Genomic DNA, 19,815 nt, shown 5'->3' with positions numbered 1-19,815 from the left:
ATTTGGATAATCTTAATTAAGCTGTGTTCGAGAAGGAATAGGATCCCACCATATTAGTCATTTCACATCATATTGATAAGTAAATTGACTAGAATATTCTATGTTTTACGCTAAATAATACTACCTATTTCACGTGAATGGGGAGTGATTTAGGGAGACCATGCCTCAACTTGGTGGTAGTGTATTAGCCACCAGGCAAGCCTACAGGACTTCTGTTCATGCAACGTGTAAGAATATAATATAAATAATCAAATCTACTTCTTCCAATCCGTTTAAACTTTTAAGACAAATAGTAATTCTACATAACTTCATAGTGTCTTTTTGATCTCTGTTTTTCATTTTTATTTTTGTCAAGATAATGCACAAAGATATGAACTCGTGGGCATGTAGTAGATAACTTATTATTCATTAAAAGAGTAAGTGTGGAACGGAACATTTAGATTATTGAATACATAGCATCAAGGCACTGTTATTTAGAGCAATATATAAGTTTCTATTGCTTGTCCAGGCCTCTTTGGAGTCCCATTCTTCACAAGATTAATAAAATTCTTGTAGAAAGTGCCTGCATTTTCTACGCTTGCTGCATCACCCCCTTCTGATGGCCAACCGCTCTCTGATACAACGATTTGCAGATTAGGTGCAACAGCTTTCTCAAGAGCAGAGTGCTGAGCTTCTAACAATGCAACAAAAAGATTCTGGTACCCACGATTACCTTCTGGGTCTGTGACCACAACCCTTGGAGAAGTAAACAAGGCATATGGAAGGGAAATGCTTCGAGGGTCCAGGGTATAGGCAAAGTAGGGATACACATTGACTACAAGTGGTGCTCCATTGCTGACGAGAAAATTGATGACTGGGTTTATAAATGAATATTCTATTGGAATTTGTAAGTTGGAAAGTCAAAAATTGAGCAGAGCATAAATGCAGCATTATTGTAGCAAAAGTGATAGAAGCTTGTCTAAATTTTCTTACCATTTCTTTGGCTTTGTTTACAGTAATATCGTTGAATAATCACTACAAAAAAACTAAGGATTCTTGTCACTCGGTAAGCGTCGGCACCTGTCCAACAAAACGCCGCTAATTAAATAGTGGCGTTCTTTTGCTGGCGTAACCAGCTGCTGGTAATGGGTGGTTGCTATTTTCACATACCGGCATTTTTTCACACTGATACTTGAAAACGGTGTTTGTATACAATTTAGAGGCATTTTGTTAAACACCGCCAGCTTTTCTAAATTAACGCGTTATCAAAATGCCGCTATTACTTCGTTGACATTCCATTGCATAAAATAACGGCGTTAATATAAACGCCGTTGCTACTACATTGCCGACACATCGTATAAATTAGAGGCATGTATTTAAATGTCACCAATAGTACGTTGGCGACACATTGAATAACTTAATGGTGTTTAGATAAAAGTCACCACTAATTAATATAGTGGCGTTACAATAAACGCTGTTGCTATTACATTGACGGCGTATCATATAAATTGGCGGCCTTTATTTAAATGCCACCAATATTATGTTGGTGATACATTGAATAAATTAACAACGTTTATCTAAACACCGCTACATGACTATTACCGGCACGTGATATAAATTGGCGGCATTTATTTAAACTCCACCAATAATACGTTGGCGATACATTGAATAAATTAACTGCGGTTATCTACCTACTACTCTCCCATGTGCGGACAAGCTTCCCCAGTTATTTTTCCTCTTTTAGTTAATCATTAGAGCACTCTCAATGGTTTCTTTATCTTATCCTTTAAAATACATAATCAAAATCTATTTTTTCTATTTTACATATTGACTTTTACAATATACCATACATCAACTTATCTATTTTTTCTTCATATCATTTAAATATTATACTTATTAATCTTTTTTATTCATTTCAAATATTTTATCTAACTACCAATAATATACTCATATCTTTTGATATTTATAATATCTCATTATATACAATGTCATATAATTATGTATTATATTAAATTAATCGAAATTTATAAGTTAAACCAAAATATAAATTAATTCAAAAAATAAAAAGATGAGATTATATAATGAAAATATCTTTAAAGTATATTATGAGAATATCTATTCTCGATAATTGTCATTTTATTAAATAAGTGATATGTAAAACTCAATTTTATTAAAATATCACCACAAATAATTGATATCCACATTATTAAAAATATCACCATTCCAACAGTACTTGCTTAGAGCAATCTGACGATATGTGAAATTATCAACAGGCAAGCATATTCCAACACTGGTGGCTTCCTCCAGGTTCCTCTAGATATGTGGGAAATTAATTAAAAAAGTTTACAAGCATGAACAACTTCCTGCAGGCCACTGCCACGATCGAGCCCAGCATACGGCACTGCCACTGCCACTGCCCAGCATACGGCATCTCCTCCTCATCCCACCAGACCACTTAGCTCCTCCGCACCACTATCACTCAGTTCCTTATGGAAATCAAGGTGGATATAGCCTTCAAGATTTTTTGTAAATTTTAAATGGATTAATTACAAGATCAAGAGTTAAAAAGATCAAGGAAGTAATGTAAGGATTAATACAATCTACTTGGGATGAGTCTAGCAAGAGCCAAATATTCAAGATGGACTTGAGACAAGGAGACCCAGTGATCCTCCACGTGATACAAGCTATAGAAGAGTACAACATAAATTAAGGCTTATTATTATAATTATGTGATTGAATGTATTGGACTTGTTTATTTCATTAAATGAGCTTATTTTATTAGTTATAGAAATTAGTCTAAAATAATTGGGCTTGAGGATGCTTGGCCAGCATGTCTTATTTCTTATGAACTAGAATTTTTGGAAAAACCTTGTATTTTTGCCAATGACTTATTTGGATAGTTACTTTTTAGAAATTAAGGTTTAAAGAAGTACTGTAGCCGAGTTACTGTAATCGCGATATTATTCATTTAGGGATAATTTTGGAAGAAATTATTTAGACTAGAGTTTTAATTAAGTTTTGGTTTAAATACTTTTTGTAACCTCATTTTAATTAATTTATGAAATTCGATTAATTTATTCACTGTGAATTGAGTTTATCTCATCTTATTCTTGAATGAACTTTTGAACTTATAAAAGACAAATCACAACCTTTGTGATGTTTCTCCTTATAATCTGGATTCTTGAGACAGGTTCTTCATCGGGTCTAGATTTTAATATAATCTAAGTTCTTGAAATGAGTTTTTAACAAGTTTTAAATTTTTCATTCATTGACTTGATTTTGACTTTCTTAAGTAAATTTTCAAATAGATTGTGATTTCAAGAGATTCCATTCCCACGAGTTCATATCAACTCATCCGCACGACTCCTGCACCACATCTCCCAAGCCTCACGTCGCTGCATAAACGGAAGCCCACCTAGCCTACTCCACCTCAAGAGAACCACTGCCCAATGCCACCCAGAGGCCTCCTTTATAAGCTGGAATAATCTCTATTTTGGCCCCCAAAAACAGAGCATGACCCTTCCGTTTGGCATGACTCCTCCACAAGCCGTCAGCTCTTCCACGCCATTACCACCTGCACTGATATCATCGCCGGACACCCCAAGCCACCCCTGACCGTCGCACGCCTCCTCTTCGTCTCTCGGTATGTTTTCATTCTCTCTCATGCCGAGCTTTTCCTCCGTCTCACTCATCACTCTTGTGCTCAGCCGTTCAACTCGACGACATCTCTGCTGCAAACCCAAGCCTGCTCTTCAGCTGCTCCAAGCTTACCTCGATCGGTTTTTACTCTGTAAGTAAGCCTCTGCTGCCACTTCCTAGTTCTCTTCTTATTTTGTTCTATATTTATATCTAGGTTAACCTAATAGATGAGGTGTACTATTACCATTTTGCCGTTAGTATGATGTTTCCAGTTTATTGTTTCGGGGGGTTAATGGGTTTTTGCTTTAATCCGATTGGTTTAAATGGTTATGTTTTTTAATAAATCTTGGTTTATTTATACTTCAAAAATGCTTATATTTGTAAATTCAAACTATTCAGTTTTAAATGAACTCCTTTTTTTTTCTATCTATAAAAAAAAAAAAAAAAATTAACTCGTTTTTAAGTTGGCCTTAGTTTTGTGATGGACTTTGTCTTAAGTCTCAAAAATTTATATTTGTGTAGATAATATTTTAATAATATTATTAATTAAAGGAAGTAAAGAATGTTTAGATAGAGGAGTTTTTGATCATGACTGATTTTTATGGAAATTTATAGTAGCCAAAGTATTCTATTATTATGTAATTAATCAAAATGTCCTCAAATAGATCATTATATATATTATATATTATATAATATGTATATATATTATATGTATAGTTCTGAAAAGTCTGTTAAAGACTGGTACAGTAATTTAATTAAAAGGTTCGATCGATGGTGTGATCGTGGGGATCAATTAACTTGGCCAATTGCCCAAGCTGGGATTGTTAAATTAATATTAATATATATATATATATATATTTATATGAAAAAGCCGTCCACATGGTGGGGAACTTTTTTTTTTTTTTTGATAAAACGGTTCATAACTCTTTATTTAGAGAGAACTTACAAAGTTGATTTGAAAAACAAGCCAATTACAATTGTTAGTAGCTTCTCAGTACACTTTTGTGATTGGTATGGTCTAGTCCGGACAGTAAATCTCTAAAGACCTAATTCTTAGAGAAATACCACATATGTCCACAACAAAGGTTACAAAGCCCTATACCCCGACTAAGCAGGGTAGGATTCACCAAATCCCACCAAATCCTGTCAACGTGGAGGGGGGACCACTACTCCTTCGGGCCAAAGTTCGAAGACACTATTTTTTTTTGAATTTTTATTTTTCTAGAAATAACATTACACAAAAGAAATTATAAAGATAAAATACTACATAAAATCGGAAAAGCAATGCACAGTGCTGCTTACACGTGCCACCCTTGGAAGAGAAACGACAGTCAATCTTGAAGGTCTTGGACTCACAGACTCCAGAAACGCTGCACATGGCGTTGGCAGAGGGCTCCTCGGTAGTGTGTGAAAGCCACGCGCTGAACAACGACGGAACATCGACCTGCACGTGCGGGCTACTCGCTACTCCGTTTGGTGCCGCATTCGGTGGTCTTGAAGATCGACGGTTGGGCAACACTATGGCGGGGCTTGTGCTGGCCTGTGGGCTGCATGAAGACCTAGATCTGCACTTCTCCTTTATTTCGCCTGAAAACACACAAAACAAAATACAACACAAAATAGAAGGGAGGGAGAAAGAGAGAGGGAGGAGGGAGGGGAAGGGAGCCGAAGCTCCCCATGGTAGGGAACTTTTTCATTAGTTGATATGAGTTGGATCATTATTATTGAGAGAGAGATATATGTTGTATTTGCAGATAAGAAACTAAACTCATGTTGCTGTGTAAGTTGGCAGATATTATTTTTTCCATTAAAAAGGGCCATAAATTAATAAAATTAATAAATTAAAAATAAATATGAATATCACGAGTAGTAAAGCTCAATTAATTAACCACGTTTGTTGATGGCCAAATTTTTCTTCTGTACCCCTCAAATGAATATTCTATTGGAATTTGTAAGTTGGAAAGTCGAAAATTGATCAGAGCATAAATGCAGAATTTAGCGCATATTTGGAGCCATGGCTGTATTTAATCTGCCTTACTTAGTACCTGACCAGAATAATCTAGAATTTCAGCGCAATTAGTGACAAACATAGAGTTTGATCAGTCAGCAAAGTGCAGGAGGCACGTAATTAGTTTTTTGGTGCATGCATGCACCACAACTTTCCCAAGTCCATGTGTTTTAGAGAGAATAGATATTATCACAATTTTTTTCCTGCTAATTCAGAACCAGAATCGACGTTATAACCATGATATAAATATAATATTTAATTAAATGGGTATAGCGTATCCTCAAGGTTTGAAAGTGAAATATTTAATTAAATGGGATAAAGTGTATCGTTAGAATTCGAGCTCAAGATCTCTGCTATGATACAAGGTGAAATCATCACTTGTCTTAAAAGTTTAAACTAATGAGAAGATATAAATTTAAGTATTTATATTATAGAGAAATTATATTTGCAGTCTCCACTTAGATATTGTATGTGCAGACACTTTATTAAATGAAAAAAAACTTCATTTTAAGAGAGATATTTTTGTAATTTTAAAAAATTTTAAAAATAAAATTGCCTAGGCTTAAATTGCAGTCCCCAAATGGAGATTGTACGTAGCATTGCTCTATATTATATTCTTAATACTCATCACATGTGGGTCAGGCTCCACCTCAATGAGTGGACTCAAATCGTTGAATATTTAATTAAATAGGATAGTGTAAAGTTAGGGACTAAAGACTCTAATACCATGTGAATTCACTACTTATTCCAAAATTAGTTTAAGCTGATAGGAAGATGTAGATCATTTAATTGTTTGTATTATATTCTTTACAACGTTTACCTTAGTACTTGAACCAACTTGGTGGTAGGATATTGGCCACTAGGCAATCCTATAAGACTTCTGTTCATGTAATATAATACAAATAATTAAATCCACCTCTTTCAATCCATTTAAACTTTGAAGACAAATAGTGATTCTAATAGTTCATAATATCTTTTTGATCTGTCTGTTTTTTATTTTTATTTTGTCAAGATACTGCACAAAGATATGAACTCGTAGGCATGTTGTAGATAACTTATTTATTCATTAAAAGAGTAATTGTGGAACGGAACATTTAGATTATTGAATACATAGCATCAAGGCACTGTTATTTAGAGCAATATATATGTAAAAATATATATATATATATATATATATATATATATATATATATATATTGGCATCGCCAAAACTGTTCTGATTAACCGAAACTGATTTGGTACTTGGGTTGTTGGCTCGGGGAGAAGAGACCAAAATGTCTCTCAATTCCTGGAGGATTCTTCTGGTTTTCATCAAACATGGCAAACAAATAAGTTTCTATTGCTTGTCCAGGCCTCTTTGGAGTCCCATTCTTCACATGATTAATCAAATTCTTGTAGAAAGTGCCTGCATTTTCTACGCTTGCTGCATCACCCCCTTCTGATGGCCAACCGCTCTCTGATACAACGATTTTCAGATTAGGTGCACCAGCTTTCTCAAGAGCAGAGTACTGAGCATCCAACAATGCATCAAAAAGGTTCTGGTACTCACGATTACCTTCTGGGTCTGTGACCACAACCCCTGGAGAAGTAAACAAGGCATATTGAAGGGAAATGTCTCGAGGGTTCAGGGTATAGGCAAAGTAGGGATACACATTGACTAGAAGTGGTGCTCCATTGCTAACGAGGAAATCGATGATTGGCTTTATAAATGAAGTTGCAGCTCCAGTGAAGGAGCCTTGTGATGGAGGATATGCATTTTCCACCAAAGTTGTGTCAATGGATGTTGAGACCTTGATTTGGTCCTGTAAATTTGCAGCTGCAATTGCATTGCGTATGTTTTGCATGGCAGTTAAAACAAATCCCACTTCAGCATCATTTGGATGTACTTCGTTCCCGACAGCAATGTATCGGAATTTGACATCAGGCCAGAAGTTTCTTACGTTGTTCTGGACCCAGTCTGTTGCTGCCGCAGCATCAGTGAGGGCTTGAAGGTTATTGTTGAGGATGCCGATGATTAGCTCAATGTTTGATCCTCTAAGGGCGTTCAGAGTTGGTTGATTTGGTTCATAAATCCGCATCCTTCCAATGCCATTGCTTTTGTATAGATTTATAACATCTGCTTCAGATGGGAGATTGTCGCCATTTCTTCCATAGCATACACCGACAGATTGTGCGCCTGCATATCAAAATTGGGCCAAAATATGATGAGTTTTTAGCTTAATTAGGTATTGGCAAGTAAAATGTTCCTAAACATTGATTTTAGGAACAAAGTATTAAAATGATAAGTAACCAGTTTGGTCTAAAGTACTTGCAGAATATAATTCTATGAACTATACTGATTCCATCACTCGAAAACAGTTGCAGGAAGCCAAACCCGGTTTCTACCATGCACAACTACTCAAGAAAAGAGAAAAAATGACACTAAATTCTAAGTTCATACAGGCCTTTTTGGATCATAATAGTCATATGAGGACTGATAAAAGGTGAAGTCTGAGACAGACAGAGAAGCTAGAGCTTCTTGGATTCTCACATCTCAAACCAATTTAGAGCTCAACATCAAAAGATTAGGCAATGCAATATGCACGGACAGAGAGAGAGAGAGAGAGAGTATTAGAGCACCTGTTAGTTCAAGGCCAGATAAGAAAAAACCAAGTAGCAGCAATATGGGAGCCATAAAAGCTTTGCAATCTTTTGCATCCAAGAAACCCATTTGGGTAATTAAGAAACGAGAAATTGAACCAAATCTATGGCTTAACAGTTAACACTGATATCTTTGCAATACCATCTCTCACATACGCCTTCATTTATATATAGGCCAGTTAGTGCCTTAGAATTGTTGGGTTTTAGACAATGTCCTATACCATTTTCCAATGACCTCTTCACCGTCAATCACTCCATTGACATCAATGCATAATTTGTGACAACTGCCATCTCTTGTAGGAAAACCAAAAAATTTCAGGATTCTTAACCACAGACGTACGTGGGACTCAAATAAAAAGTCTATATCAGCTACAGAAAAGTCTTGGTCTTCAAGATGCATCCATTTTATGCAGCCTAACCGGTCCCAAATGGGGGACATGAATGGCTGTGGAATGAATTCGAACCATTAATTTGAATGTTTAGAGACGGTCCAGAACTATGTATATATTCAATTGAGAAGACTGCGTACTCAACCCGTTTCTCCCAGAAAAGTCAAGTTTCGACAAGTATTAACTTCTAGTTTCTACAAGGTCTAGCAGTAGGCCAGGTACGTTTTTCAGGCGTCGTGGATGATGATCGAGCGCTTTAGCTGTTTGATTGTGCGGTATATTCATCGCACCCAAAAATAAGATCCAACTGGGAATTAAATGATCATATATTCATGATCAAGAGCAGCGTCGACTAATTCAAAGCTTTTCAATTCTACACATATACCTAACAATCCATTGAATGTGGTAGTACTAATAGACGAGAGGAAATTGGCTCGAACTTGCATCTCCTCGTCTATTTTAGAGAGAATAGATATTATCACAATTTTTTTCCTGCTAATTCAGAACCAGAATCGACGTTATAACCATGATATAAATATAATATTTAATTAAATGGGTATAGCGTATCCTCAAGGTTTGAAAGGGAAATATTTAATTAAATGGGATAAAGTGTATCGTTAGAATTCGAGCTCAAGACCTCTGCTATGATACAAGGTGAAATCATCACTTGTCCTAAAAGTTTAAACTAATGAGAAGATATAAATTTAAGTATTTATATTATTGAGAAATTATATTTGCAGTCTCTACTTAGATATTGTATGTGCATGCATTTTATTAAATGAAAAAAAACTTCATTTTAAGAGAGATATTTTTGTAATTTTAAAAAATTTTAAAAATAAAATTGCCTAAGCTTACATTGTAGTCCCCAAATGGGGACTGTACGTAGCATTGCTCTATATTATATCCTTAACACTCATCACATGTGGGTCAGGCTCCACCTTAATGAGTGGACTCAAATCGTTGAATATTTAATTAAATAGGATAGTGTAAAGTTAGGGACTAAAGACTCTGATACCATGTGAATTCACCACTTATTCTAAAATTAGTTTAAGTTGATAGAAAGATGTAGATCATTTAATTGTTTGTATTATATTCTTTACAACGTTTACCTTAGTACTTGAACCAACTTGGTCGTAGGATATTGGCCACTAGGCAATCCTATAAGACTTCTGTTCATGTAATATAATATAAATAATTAAATCTATCTCTTTCAATCCATTTAAACTTTTAAGATAAATAGTGATTCTAATAGTTCATAATATCTTTTTGATCTGTCTGTTTTTTATTTTTATTTTGTCAAGATACTGTCAATCCACTAGGGACTACTGAAAACGTTTTGCCCGTGACATTTTTAACTTCCAACGCGTAGAAATTTATGAATATATTAGCAGGAAAGGCATCGGAGTTGGAGGCCTAAGGAAAGAGCTTGAGCAAAAAAACTTTAAGATTCAAGAGCTAAAAAGACAAATTGAAGCAACTAAGCATCGTCTGGAAGGAAAGAAAAAAGTTCCAGAGGAGCAAATGGAAGTGCTGAAGAGCTTGATCAAGAAATACAATAGCATAAGAGAGGAACATGAGGCATTGTTGGCCGACAAGTCTAGGAAGATATATTTATAAGTAAACAAAGGCAGCAACCATGCATCTTAAATATCAGTTTCAAATTAAAAGATCGATGCTGATCATCCAATGATTTCCATAAACTTGGTTGCAAAAATTAATGGATGTTATTGGAGGTAATATCAATCTATATATGATGCTAATCCCTGCATGTGTCTGTTTGGGTGCTAAAATCTTGAGAGAAATGCTTCAGCCACAAGGATTTCACAAATTGATGTGGTTTAAAGTGGTACATTAGATAGTAAAATAACTTTTATTATAAAATAGATATAATGTTTCACATGAAGTTACGTCAATTTATGAATTTATTTTTGTGAAATCTCTTTACGGTTGTAGCACTTCTCAAATTCTAAGTAAAACCACCATCAGCCACTTGATTTTGTAAATAAGATGAATATTCATTTATATATATATATATATATATATATATATATATCAGATGTATCATGTTCCAAGGTCAAATAATCCGAATTATATTTTACTTTTATGAAAGGGATTTATAATAAGGTTTGGATAATCCTAAAGCTGTGTTCGAGAAGGAATAGGATCCCACCATATTAGTCATTTCACACCATATTGATAAGTAAATTGACTAAAATATTCTATGTTTTACGCTAAATAATACTATCTATGTCACGTCAATGGAGAGTGATTTAGGGAGACCATGCCTCAACTTGGTGGTAGGATATCGGCCACGAGGTAAGGCCACAGGACTTCTATTCATGCAATGTGTAAGAATATAATATACATAATTAAATCTACCTCTTCCAATCTGTTTAAACTTTTAAGACAAATAATGATTCTACACAAAATTAGTAGTTCATAACTTCATAGTATCTTTTCGATCTGTCTGTTTTTTTTTTTTTTTTGTCAAGATACTGCACAAAGATATGAACTCGTGGGCATGTAGTAGATAACTGATTTATTCATTAAAAGAGTAATTGTGGAACGGAACATTTATTGAATACATAGCATCAATCACTGTTATTTAGAGCTATATATATATATATATATATATAAATTGGCATCGCCAAAACTGTTCTGATTAACCGAAACTGATTTGGTACTTGGGTTGTTGGTTCGGGGAGAAGAGACCAAAATGTCTCTCAATTTCTGGAGGAACATTCTTCAGGTTTTCATCAAACATGGCAAACAAGTAAGTTTCTATTGCTTGTCCAGGCCTCTTTGGAGTCCCATTCTTCACATGATTAATCAAATTCTTGTAGAAAGTGCCTGCATTTTCTACGCTTGCTGCATCACCCCCTTCTGATGGCCAACCGCTCTCTGATACAACGATTTGCAGATTAGGTGCACCAGCTTTCTCAAGAGCAGAGTACTGAGCATCTAACAATGCATCAAAAAGATTCTGGTACCCACGATTACCTTCTGGGTCTGTGACCACAACCCCTGGAGAAGTAAACAAGGCATATGGAAGGGAAATGCTTTGAGTGTTCTCGGTATAGGCAAAGTAGGGATACACATTGACTAGAAGTGGTGATCCATTGCTAACGAGGAAATCGATGATTGGCTTTATAAATGAAGACGCAGCTCCAGTGAAGGAGCCTTGTGATGGAGGATATGCATTTTCCACCAAAGTTGTGTCAATGGATGTTGACACCTTTATTTGGTCCTGTAAATTTGCAGCTGCAATTGCATTGCGTATGTTTTGCATGGCAGTTAAAACAAATCCCACTTCAGCATCATTTGGATGTACTTCATTCCCGACAGCAATGTATCGGAATTTGACATCAGGCCAGTAGTTTCTTACGTTGTTCTGGACCCAGTCTGTTGCTGCCGCAGCATCAGTGAGGGCTTGAAGGTTAGTGTTGAGGATGCCGATGATTAGCTCAATGTTTGATCCTCTAAGGGCGTTCAGAGTTGGTTGATTTGGTTCATAAATCCGCATCCTTCCAATGCCATTGCTTTTGTATAGATTTATAACATCTGCTTCAGATGGGAGATTGTTGCCATTTCTTCCATAGCATACACCGACAGATTGTGCGCCTGCATATCAAAATTGGGCCAAAATATGATGAGTTTTTAGCTTAATTAGGTATAGGCAAGTTAAAATGTTCCTAAACAATGATTTTAGGAACAAAGAATTAAAATGATAAGTAACCATTTTGGTCTAAAGTACTTGCAGAATATAATTCTATGAACTATACTGATTCCATCACTTGAAAACAGTTGCAGAAAGCCAAACCCCGTTGCTACCATGCACAACTACTCAAGAAAAGAGAAAAAAATGACACTAAATTCTTAGTTCAAACAGGCCTTTTTGGATCAAAATAGTCATATGAGGACTGATAAAAGGTGAAGTCTCAGACAGACACAGAAGCTAGAGCTTCTTGGATTCTCACATCTCAAACCAATTTAGAGCTCAACATCAAAAGATTAGGCAATGCAATATGCATAGACAGAGAGAGAGAGAGAGAGAGAGAGAGAGAGTATTAGAGCACCTGTTAGTTCTAGGCCAGATAAGAAAAAACCAAGTAGCAGCAATATGGGAGCCATAAAAGCTTTGCAATCTTTTCCATCCAAGAAACCCATTTGAGTAATTAAGAAACAAGAAATTGAAGTACCAAATCTATGGCTTAACAGTTAACACTGATCTCCTTGCAATACCATTTCTCACATACGCCTTCATTTATATATAGGTTAGTGCCTTAGAATTGTTGGGTTTTAGACAATGTCCTATACCATTTTCCAATGACCTCTTCACCGCCAATCACTCCATTGACATCAATGCATAATTTGTGACAACTACCATCTCTTGCAGGAAAACAAAAACAAAGAAAAGAAACCCAGATCAGGATACTTATCCACAGACGTACGTAGGACTCAAGTAAAAAGTCTTTATGTTACATTTCTTTGTCTATATCAGCTGCAGAAAAGTCTTGGTCTTCAAGATACATCCATTTTATGCAGCCTAACCTGTCCCAAGTGGGGGACATGAATGGCTGTGGAATGAATTCGAACCATTAATTTGAATGTTTAGAGACGGTCCAGAACTATGTATATATTCAATCGAGAAGACTGCGTACTCAACCCGTTTCTCCCAGAAAAGTCAAGTTTCGACAAGTATTAACTTCTAGTTTCTACAAGGTCTTGCAGTAGGCCAGGTACGTTTTTCAGGCGTCGTGGATGATGATCGAGCGCGCTAGCTGTTTGATTGTGCGGTATATTCATCGAACCCAAAAATAAGATCCAACTGGGAATTAAATGATCATATATTCATGATCAAGAGCAGCGTCGACTAATTCAAAGCTTTTCAATTCTACACATATACCTAACAATCCATTGAATGTGGTAGCACTAATTGACAAGAGAGGAAATTGGCTCAAACTTGCATCGCCTTGACTATTTTTTTCCTTTTTTCTTTTGAGTTCATATTTGAGATTGCGATGAAAAATATAGTTCAAAGTTTTAGATCTTATATTTTTTATTGTTTAGAGAAACAATACTTTATCTATAAAAAGATTTTATAAAATAATTTTACAAACTGATGTAATTTGATATGACATATTAAATTATAAAATACCTTTTATTATAAAATAAATTTGACTTATCACGTTAAATTTAATCAGTTTGTAAACTTATTTCTTTCTTTGTCGACGTAACAGTTCTCAAATTTCAAGACCATTGGAAAGTTGGGTTTTGTTCAATTGCAATTTTTAAGACAATCATACACGTTTAATATCTTAGACTATCAAGAAAAGTTCCGTTGTCAAGACGGAAAATCGAAGACTAGGAAAAACAATGCATGTGTACTTCTTATCCACAACATTTCAAATACTTGGATGGACGCCAAGATTTTTTTCATCTATGACATCATCTTCACACACTATACATCACATTTTTTAAATTTTTTTTAGTTTTTATTATTTTTAAACTAATTAAATTATTCTACTTATCATCTATATACTACATATTTGATAAGAGAAAAAAAAATGTGATGTGTGGTGTGTGAGGATGATAAATATAATTTTACATTATTATAATATCTTAAAAACAATTAAAAAAGATCGAAGAAGAACAATCACACATTAATACGAATTTCCAAATAATCATTTAACCAACAAAGTCTAAAATGGAAATAATGTTAGAACTATAATTTTTAGAAAATTTGAAAAATCCAAAACCTGATTAATTTTAGGTTAAAATTTTTTGTTTTAAAAGAAAAGATAAATGATATTTGTAATCATAGAATGTGCAAGTACCGCGTACTTCTTTTGAAAAAAATAAGTAAATATGGGACACGTGTAAAAATTAAATTTTTAATAGCGGACCTGACTCTTTTTTTAAAGGAGTACGCAATACTTGCACAATTTATGACTATATATAACGTTACTCAATTAGAAAGAACTCATCATCTTCACACCACATACTACATATAATTTTTTAATTTTTTTTCTTTTACCAAATGTGTAGTGTATAGATGATGAATAGAATAACTCAATTAGTTTAAGAATAATAAAATTAATAAAATAAAAATAAATGTGGTGTGCGGAGATGAGAAGTGGTAAAGCTAAATTAATTAACACCGTTTGTTGATGGCCAAAATTTTCCTCTGCCGCCCTCAATGAATATACAATTGGAATTTGTAAGTTGGAAAGTCAAAAATTGATCAGAGCATAAATCCAGCATTAATGTAGCAAAAGTGATATAAGTTTGTCTAAATTTTCTTACCATTTCTTTGGTTCTATTTACAGTAATCTGCCTTAAGGCAATTTGTGACCAAAATAATCTAGATGAATTTCAGCGCAATTTGTGCCAAAAATAGAGTTTGATCAGTGAAATACATAAGTTAGCTCTCAGTCAACAAAGTGCAGAAACATAATTAGTTTTTTGTGCATGCATGCACCACAACTTTCCCAAGTCCATGTGTTTATAGAGAGATTATCACCATCTTTTTTTCCTGATAATTCATAACCAGAATCGATGTTACCATGATATGAGTAAAATATTTAATTAAATGGGTAGATCATATCATCAGGGTTTGAAAGTGGAATATTTAATTAAAAATGATAGAATGTATCGTCATAGTTTGAACTCAAGATTTCTGCTCAGATATTATATAAAATCATCAATTGCCCTAATAACTTAAACTAATGAGAATAGGTACATTTAAGTGTTTGTATTATATTCTTAATACTCACATCACATGTGAGCCAGACTCCTCCTCAATGAGTAGGCTCAAATCGTGAAATATTTAATTAAATGGGATAGAGTGTAGAGTTATTGTTAGATCATACTCAAGACTCTCATACTATGTAAAATCATCACTTATCTCAAAATTTTAAGCTAATAAAAAGATGTAGATCATTTAATTGTTTGTATTATTGTCTTTACAACGTTTACCTTGGTACTTGAACCAACTTTGGTTTTCATCATGAAGAAGATAAAAAGATAATTAATTACAGGTTTACAATAACATGTTGCTGATTATGATCAAGATCTCTAGCTGATCATTGGTGTTCATTTCGTATTGCTAGGACATGTTTGGTTTGTGGAATAGACACTAATTTTGTTTGTTGACAAAACATGAATACTTTAATATAGTCATTGTAAAACTTTTAAAATAGTAAAATTTAAATTTATTGTCTTGACTTCCTATATAAAGATCACATTAAGCTACATTAACTTACACATAATATATATTAAAAACAGTCTCAACGGAATACACAAATATAAAAATAATGTCTCATTTAGCTATTACGGATGAAAAGCTGGTTGCAATGGATTAGACAAAGTCACGCTGAATGACTTTTAGCTACAATATTTCTAAAAATCAAATCAAATTTGCTTGTTTGAGCAAATGTTTATTTTATTATTTGTTTGGAACTCTCTCTCTCTCCTCTTGATATAATTTCTCACGCAACCACTTTCTTTCCCTCAAATTTTTTTTTTCCACTTTTCACTTCTCAGTTTGCTTTCGTTATTTCACCTAATGAAATTGTAGAAGGATGATTGAAAAAATATATTTTTTTAATCCATAATTTAATTAGAATATGATTACTAATTAACATATAATAGGTAGAATAGTAAAATATGAAAAAATTACAAAAAATAATTTTTTTTTAATTATTAATTACTCATTATTATATAATGACTAAATAGATAATTCAATGTAGAGATTTGATATGCATAATCAAAGCCAAATTCATCTTATATTATTTTATTGTTATATAATGAAAAAATAGTTATGCCAATATAGAGATTTATGTAAATAGAATAACCAAAAGTCAAATTTATCTTACATTTATCAAAACTGTCCTTTAGCTTTGACTAATCCATTGACGTTCTAACAAATTTAAAAACTATTTTATTAGTTTTTAAATTGTTATATTTACAAATTTAAATTTATAATTTGGATAAAAAAATATATTTTTAGTTACTCTTGGGCCCAGGAATTGTTTCTGGGCCCAATGGGCCATGGGCACTATTGGAGTGGGTGTGTGGGTGGTTTTTCTTTTTTTTTTTTTTTTGGGGGGGGGGGGGGCGGGGGAGATGTTGTGGAAGGATCGCAAATCTATTTGTTTGCCGATGTAAACTTGCTTACATGCAATCCACAGATTTCGAGTTATGTGATGGTTAACTATTGTCTTCACGTTACTCATTGTGAAAGAAGTTAAAATAAAATATATCTTATTTGAAGTCTTGGGAATAGGGTGAAGTCACTTTCAAGTCAAGGTGTGCATGCAAATTATTTTTTATTTTCTTATCTATCTTCAATAATGTGCAAACTATATTATCAATTACATTCATCATACATGCATTACGTCAAAATTGTGTCATAACAAATTGTATGGTGTTGAAAGTTGAACAAGTTTAAGTCACGAACTCCAATCACCAAAAGAACAACTTGGAAATTGGATCAAAAACTTTTTGGTACTATGTATGAATATGATGTCAAGTGATTGAATGTTGATGTATAAGTGGAGACCAGACATTAGAGAGAGAGCTACTATCGAGTCCGTGTCAATAGAGTAAACCACCATGAAGCCGGATTCGAAAGCTCTTTGAAATTTTATGATTCAAGAGATTTTGGTTCAATGGTTAATCTTTAAATAGGTTCCGAGGAAGAAGATGTGCTCAAATTACAATATCTCACAGAAAGCGATATATTCACACACAAAAAATAAATAAAAGAAATTACAAAGATTTTGTTTTGGCAACAGGATCATGGCAACAAGGTGAGCTTGGACCTAACAACAAGAGGCCCATGTGCTATGCAAAATTGGACCTAACAAGAGGCCCATATGATTCTTCAGATTTTATAAAGCCTAGTTTGGGTACTGTGAGAATACTTCACTGTTATTTATTATTTTATTATTACTTTTTATTTATTTTTTACTATTATTCAATATTCTATCATTATTTCTTTATTAATTTTTTATTATTATTCACAGAATACTTCAAAATGCATCACTATCCAAACGTAATCTTAATATGAAGGTCCATTTATTTATTTTTTTTTTTTTAAAAAAGCTAGATTTGTTGGGAGGGATAAGTGGTTCTATTTACTAGGTGATGTAATTGGTGATGGGGTGCACCCTGCTGCCCAGTTAAATCTACTCCTTTTTAATTTCTTCTCTCTCTCTCTGTCTCCTGGGCTTAGCCTATAACAAGTGTAAGCATAAATTTATGGACACACCTTTTCTGTATGCTTTTTTGTATGAAAGTGAAGGATTCTGATGACGATGTCATACTGTTTTTGTTCAGCTTTGACCCAACTCTATACTTTCTTCACATGAAAAGCTTAAAGAGTCGATTCTCTCGAATCAATATATTACGACTTGAATTACTTGGGACAAAACGTGAAAATACATAATAATCAGTAGTGGGCCCCCACTGGTCTCCCTTATTTGGAATGAATGTTGTAGCTTTTGATGGGCTGATCACAGGCCCAACAAAATCATATTCACAGCAAAGTATTATATATATGGAACTTATGCTTAATACCCAAGATAGCTTGTGTCCAAAAGTGATGCCATATGGACTAAAATAGTAATTGAATATGGCTTTCAAATTTTAAAATAAAAATAATATTAAAAAAAATATATTCTAACAGTATTTTATTCAACTTTTTAAATTTTATCTCATCTCATCTCATCTGCGAAAACAAACGAGACAGCATCTCCTTCTTAAACATGTTTATTGGCATGATACATTTTAAATGACTGCCTATTTAAACAGTTGATATGTAAAATTACTAAAAATACGTTACGTTCGGGTCAACTAATGTGACCCGAGATGAATTGGAATTTTAAATTTAAAAAAAAAAAATCTATATAATTTTAGCAAAGGTTAATGAATATAAATAACATGGTCGGTTAGAAACTCATGGGTACAACACGTTGGAGCGGTAGGGAAGGAGGTGCCGAAAGTGAAAGGGGCAAAAGGATTCAATTCAATATTTCATGGCCAAAAAAGAAATGGCTGTGGGGCTGAGTTGGTCAAAACATTTTTCGTGGATTACATGAACGAACGGCTCGATCTCACTCCCAACAAAGTGATGCTCCGAACCAGATATCATGCCCGTCACGGGTCCCAGATTTGCCGACGTGTCCTCTCACGTGACTGCAACAACCCTGATCCGACGTGGCACGCGGAAAACCGTATGAGAGGAAATGAAAAGGGCGGACCGCGGGGGGGCAAAACCGGAAGAGTGAAAGGCAAGGACGGGTCCGGTCGTGGTCCCCCAATTATACTGGGTGGTGAGCTGTCAAAACGGGGGTTCGTGGGACACGTGTCGGAAGGACAACTGAGGTGGTCCCATCTAGCTGGACACACACTGTGATATTAGAAACGTGCGCGTCGAGGTGGGTTGGTTGGACAGCGACATCTGTGGGTGTTTTTGAGAACCCTGAGGTTAGCTGACTTCAATTTAATTGATGATAAAACTTAAAAGCTCTAAAAAGGCATTTCCACTATCGACGGTTACAAATAAGAGTTTTGCAACGCAACTTTCACTACACTTTTCACTTTATACTTTTCTAAATTTTTTTATTTTTTAATAATTTTTTAAAATTTTTTTTAAGTTTATTTTTTTAAATTATTTTAAATTTTCTATTCATTATTCATATAATAAATATTTAATAAAATAATAAAAATTATTTTTCAAATTATAAAATTATTTTTATTATAAAATAAATCTAATAAATCAATTAAAATTACGTAAATTTACGAGATTATTTTATTTAATTCTTTTAAAAATACAGTAGTTCTTTTTTTAAATTATATATGTCACTAATAGATTTTAATGTTTATTATTTAATTAAGATATGTAAGTCTTAGACTGAAAAATAAATAAATTTGAGGTTCATATAAAAAGTTATTTTTTGATAATAAATTTTATTTTTTAAAATAAAATGTATAAAATTTACATATTTTAAAATTATATTATTATCGAAAAAAAAAAAGTAGAAAGTCAAATTTCATGTATAATGAAGAAGTTCACGACAAAATCAATTTTTAGAAATTAAAAAAAAAAAAAATGACGTACGTGACTAATATAATATTTATTTCCTTTCCTTTCAA

General features: G+C 33.6%; 3 protein-coding genes across 10 annotated transcripts; all 3 read right to left on the bottom strand.

Moving 5' to 3' along the window:
* Window positions 1-425: 425 nt before the first annotated feature.
* LOC121241157 (glucan endo-1,3-beta-glucosidase-like) lies at window positions 426-8,402 on the bottom strand. Of its 4 annotated transcripts, none has more exons than XM_041138803.1 (3): window positions 8,246-8,402; window positions 6,806-7,802; window positions 426-485 (listed from the first exon to the last, which is right to left on the bottom strand). In XM_041138803.1, the coding sequence occupies exons 1-2, from the start codon at window positions 8,334-8,336 to the stop codon at window positions 6,847-6,849; spliced, it is 1,047 nt and encodes a 348-aa protein (XP_040994737.1). In that variant the 5' UTR covers window positions 8,337-8,402; the 3' UTR covers window positions 426-485; window positions 6,806-6,846. The 4 variants fall into 4 exon arrangements, with proteins under 4 accessions (XP_040994737.1, XP_040994740.1, XP_040994738.1 ...); XM_041138806.1 differs by having other exon boundaries at window positions 6,810-7,802; XM_041138804.1 differs by lacking the exon at window positions 426-485 and adding an exon at window positions 6,673-6,769.
* On the bottom strand, window positions 426-12,920 carry LOC121241156 (glucan endo-1,3-beta-glucosidase-like). Of its 5 annotated transcripts, none has more exons than XR_005935669.1 (4): window positions 12,732-12,920; window positions 11,271-12,276; window positions 6,778-6,789; window positions 426-491 (listed from the first exon to the last, which is right to left on the bottom strand). XR_005935669.1 is itself a non-coding variant. In XM_041138801.1 (3 exons), exons 1-2 carry the CDS (start codon window positions 12,820-12,822, stop codon window positions 11,318-11,320), a joined length of 1,050 nt encoding a protein of 349 aa, XP_040994735.1. In that variant the 5' UTR covers window positions 12,823-12,920; the 3' UTR covers window positions 6,673-6,789; window positions 11,271-11,317. The 5 variants fall into 5 exon arrangements, 3 of the variants coding, with proteins under 3 accessions (XP_040994735.1, XP_040994734.1, XP_040994736.1); XR_005935668.1 differs by having other exon boundaries at window positions 6,778-6,813; window positions 11,295-12,276; XM_041138801.1 differs by lacking the exon at window positions 426-491 and having other exon boundaries at window positions 6,673-6,789.
* LOC121240916 (glucan endo-1,3-beta-glucosidase-like) lies at window positions 474-3,671 on the bottom strand. Its single transcript, XM_041138435.1, has 4 exons — window positions 3,488-3,671; window positions 2,427-2,491; window positions 2,199-2,292; window positions 474-874 (listed from the first exon to the last, which is right to left on the bottom strand). Exons 1-4 carry the CDS (start codon window positions 3,669-3,671, stop codon window positions 474-476), a joined length of 744 nt encoding a protein of 247 aa, XP_040994369.1.
* Window positions 12,921-19,815: the final 6,895 nt, after the last annotated feature.

This window comes from Juglans microcarpa x Juglans regia, chromosome 7S (genome assembly GCF_004785595.1).
Source record: "Juglans microcarpa x Juglans regia isolate MS1-56 chromosome 7S, Jm3101_v1.0, whole genome shotgun sequence".
NCBI classification, from domain to species: domain Eukaryota; kingdom Viridiplantae; phylum Streptophyta; class Magnoliopsida; order Fagales; family Juglandaceae; genus Juglans; species Juglans microcarpa x Juglans regia.
This window is presented reverse-complemented; position numbering and strand designations above follow the sequence as displayed.

What these genes read in the sequence shown, in the direction of transcription:
- LOC121240916 (XM_041138435.1), bottom strand. Translation starts at nt 3,671, where the DNA reads ATGAGTGAGACGGAGGAAAAGCTCGGCATGAGAGAGAATGAAAACATA. An exon ending in AAACGGAAGGGTCATGCTCT is followed by an intron (nt 2,492 to 3,487) that starts GTTTTTGGGGGC and finishes AAAATCTTGAAG; the next exon opens with GCTATATCCACCTTGATTTC. An exon ending in AAGCAAGTACTGTTGGAATG is followed by an intron (nt 875 to 2,198) that starts GTGATATTTTTA and finishes AAATTCCAATAG; the next exon opens with AATATTCATTTATAAACCCA.
- LOC121241157 (XM_041138803.1), bottom strand. Translation starts at nt 8,336, where the DNA reads ATGGGTTTCTTGGATGCAAAAGATTGCAAAGCTTTTATGGCTCCCATA. An exon ending in ATCTGGCCTTGAACTAACAG is followed by an intron (nt 7,803 to 8,245) that starts GTGCTCTAATAC and finishes TTTGATATGCAG; the next exon opens with GCGCACAATCTGTCGGTGTA.
- LOC121241156 (XM_041138801.1), bottom strand. Translation starts at nt 12,822, where the DNA reads ATGGGTTTCTTGGATGGAAAAGATTGCAAAGCTTTTATGGCTCCCATA. An exon ending in ATCTGGCCTAGAACTAACAG is followed by an intron (nt 12,277 to 12,731) that starts GTGCTCTAATAC and finishes TTTGATATGCAG; the next exon opens with GCGCACAATCTGTCGGTGTA.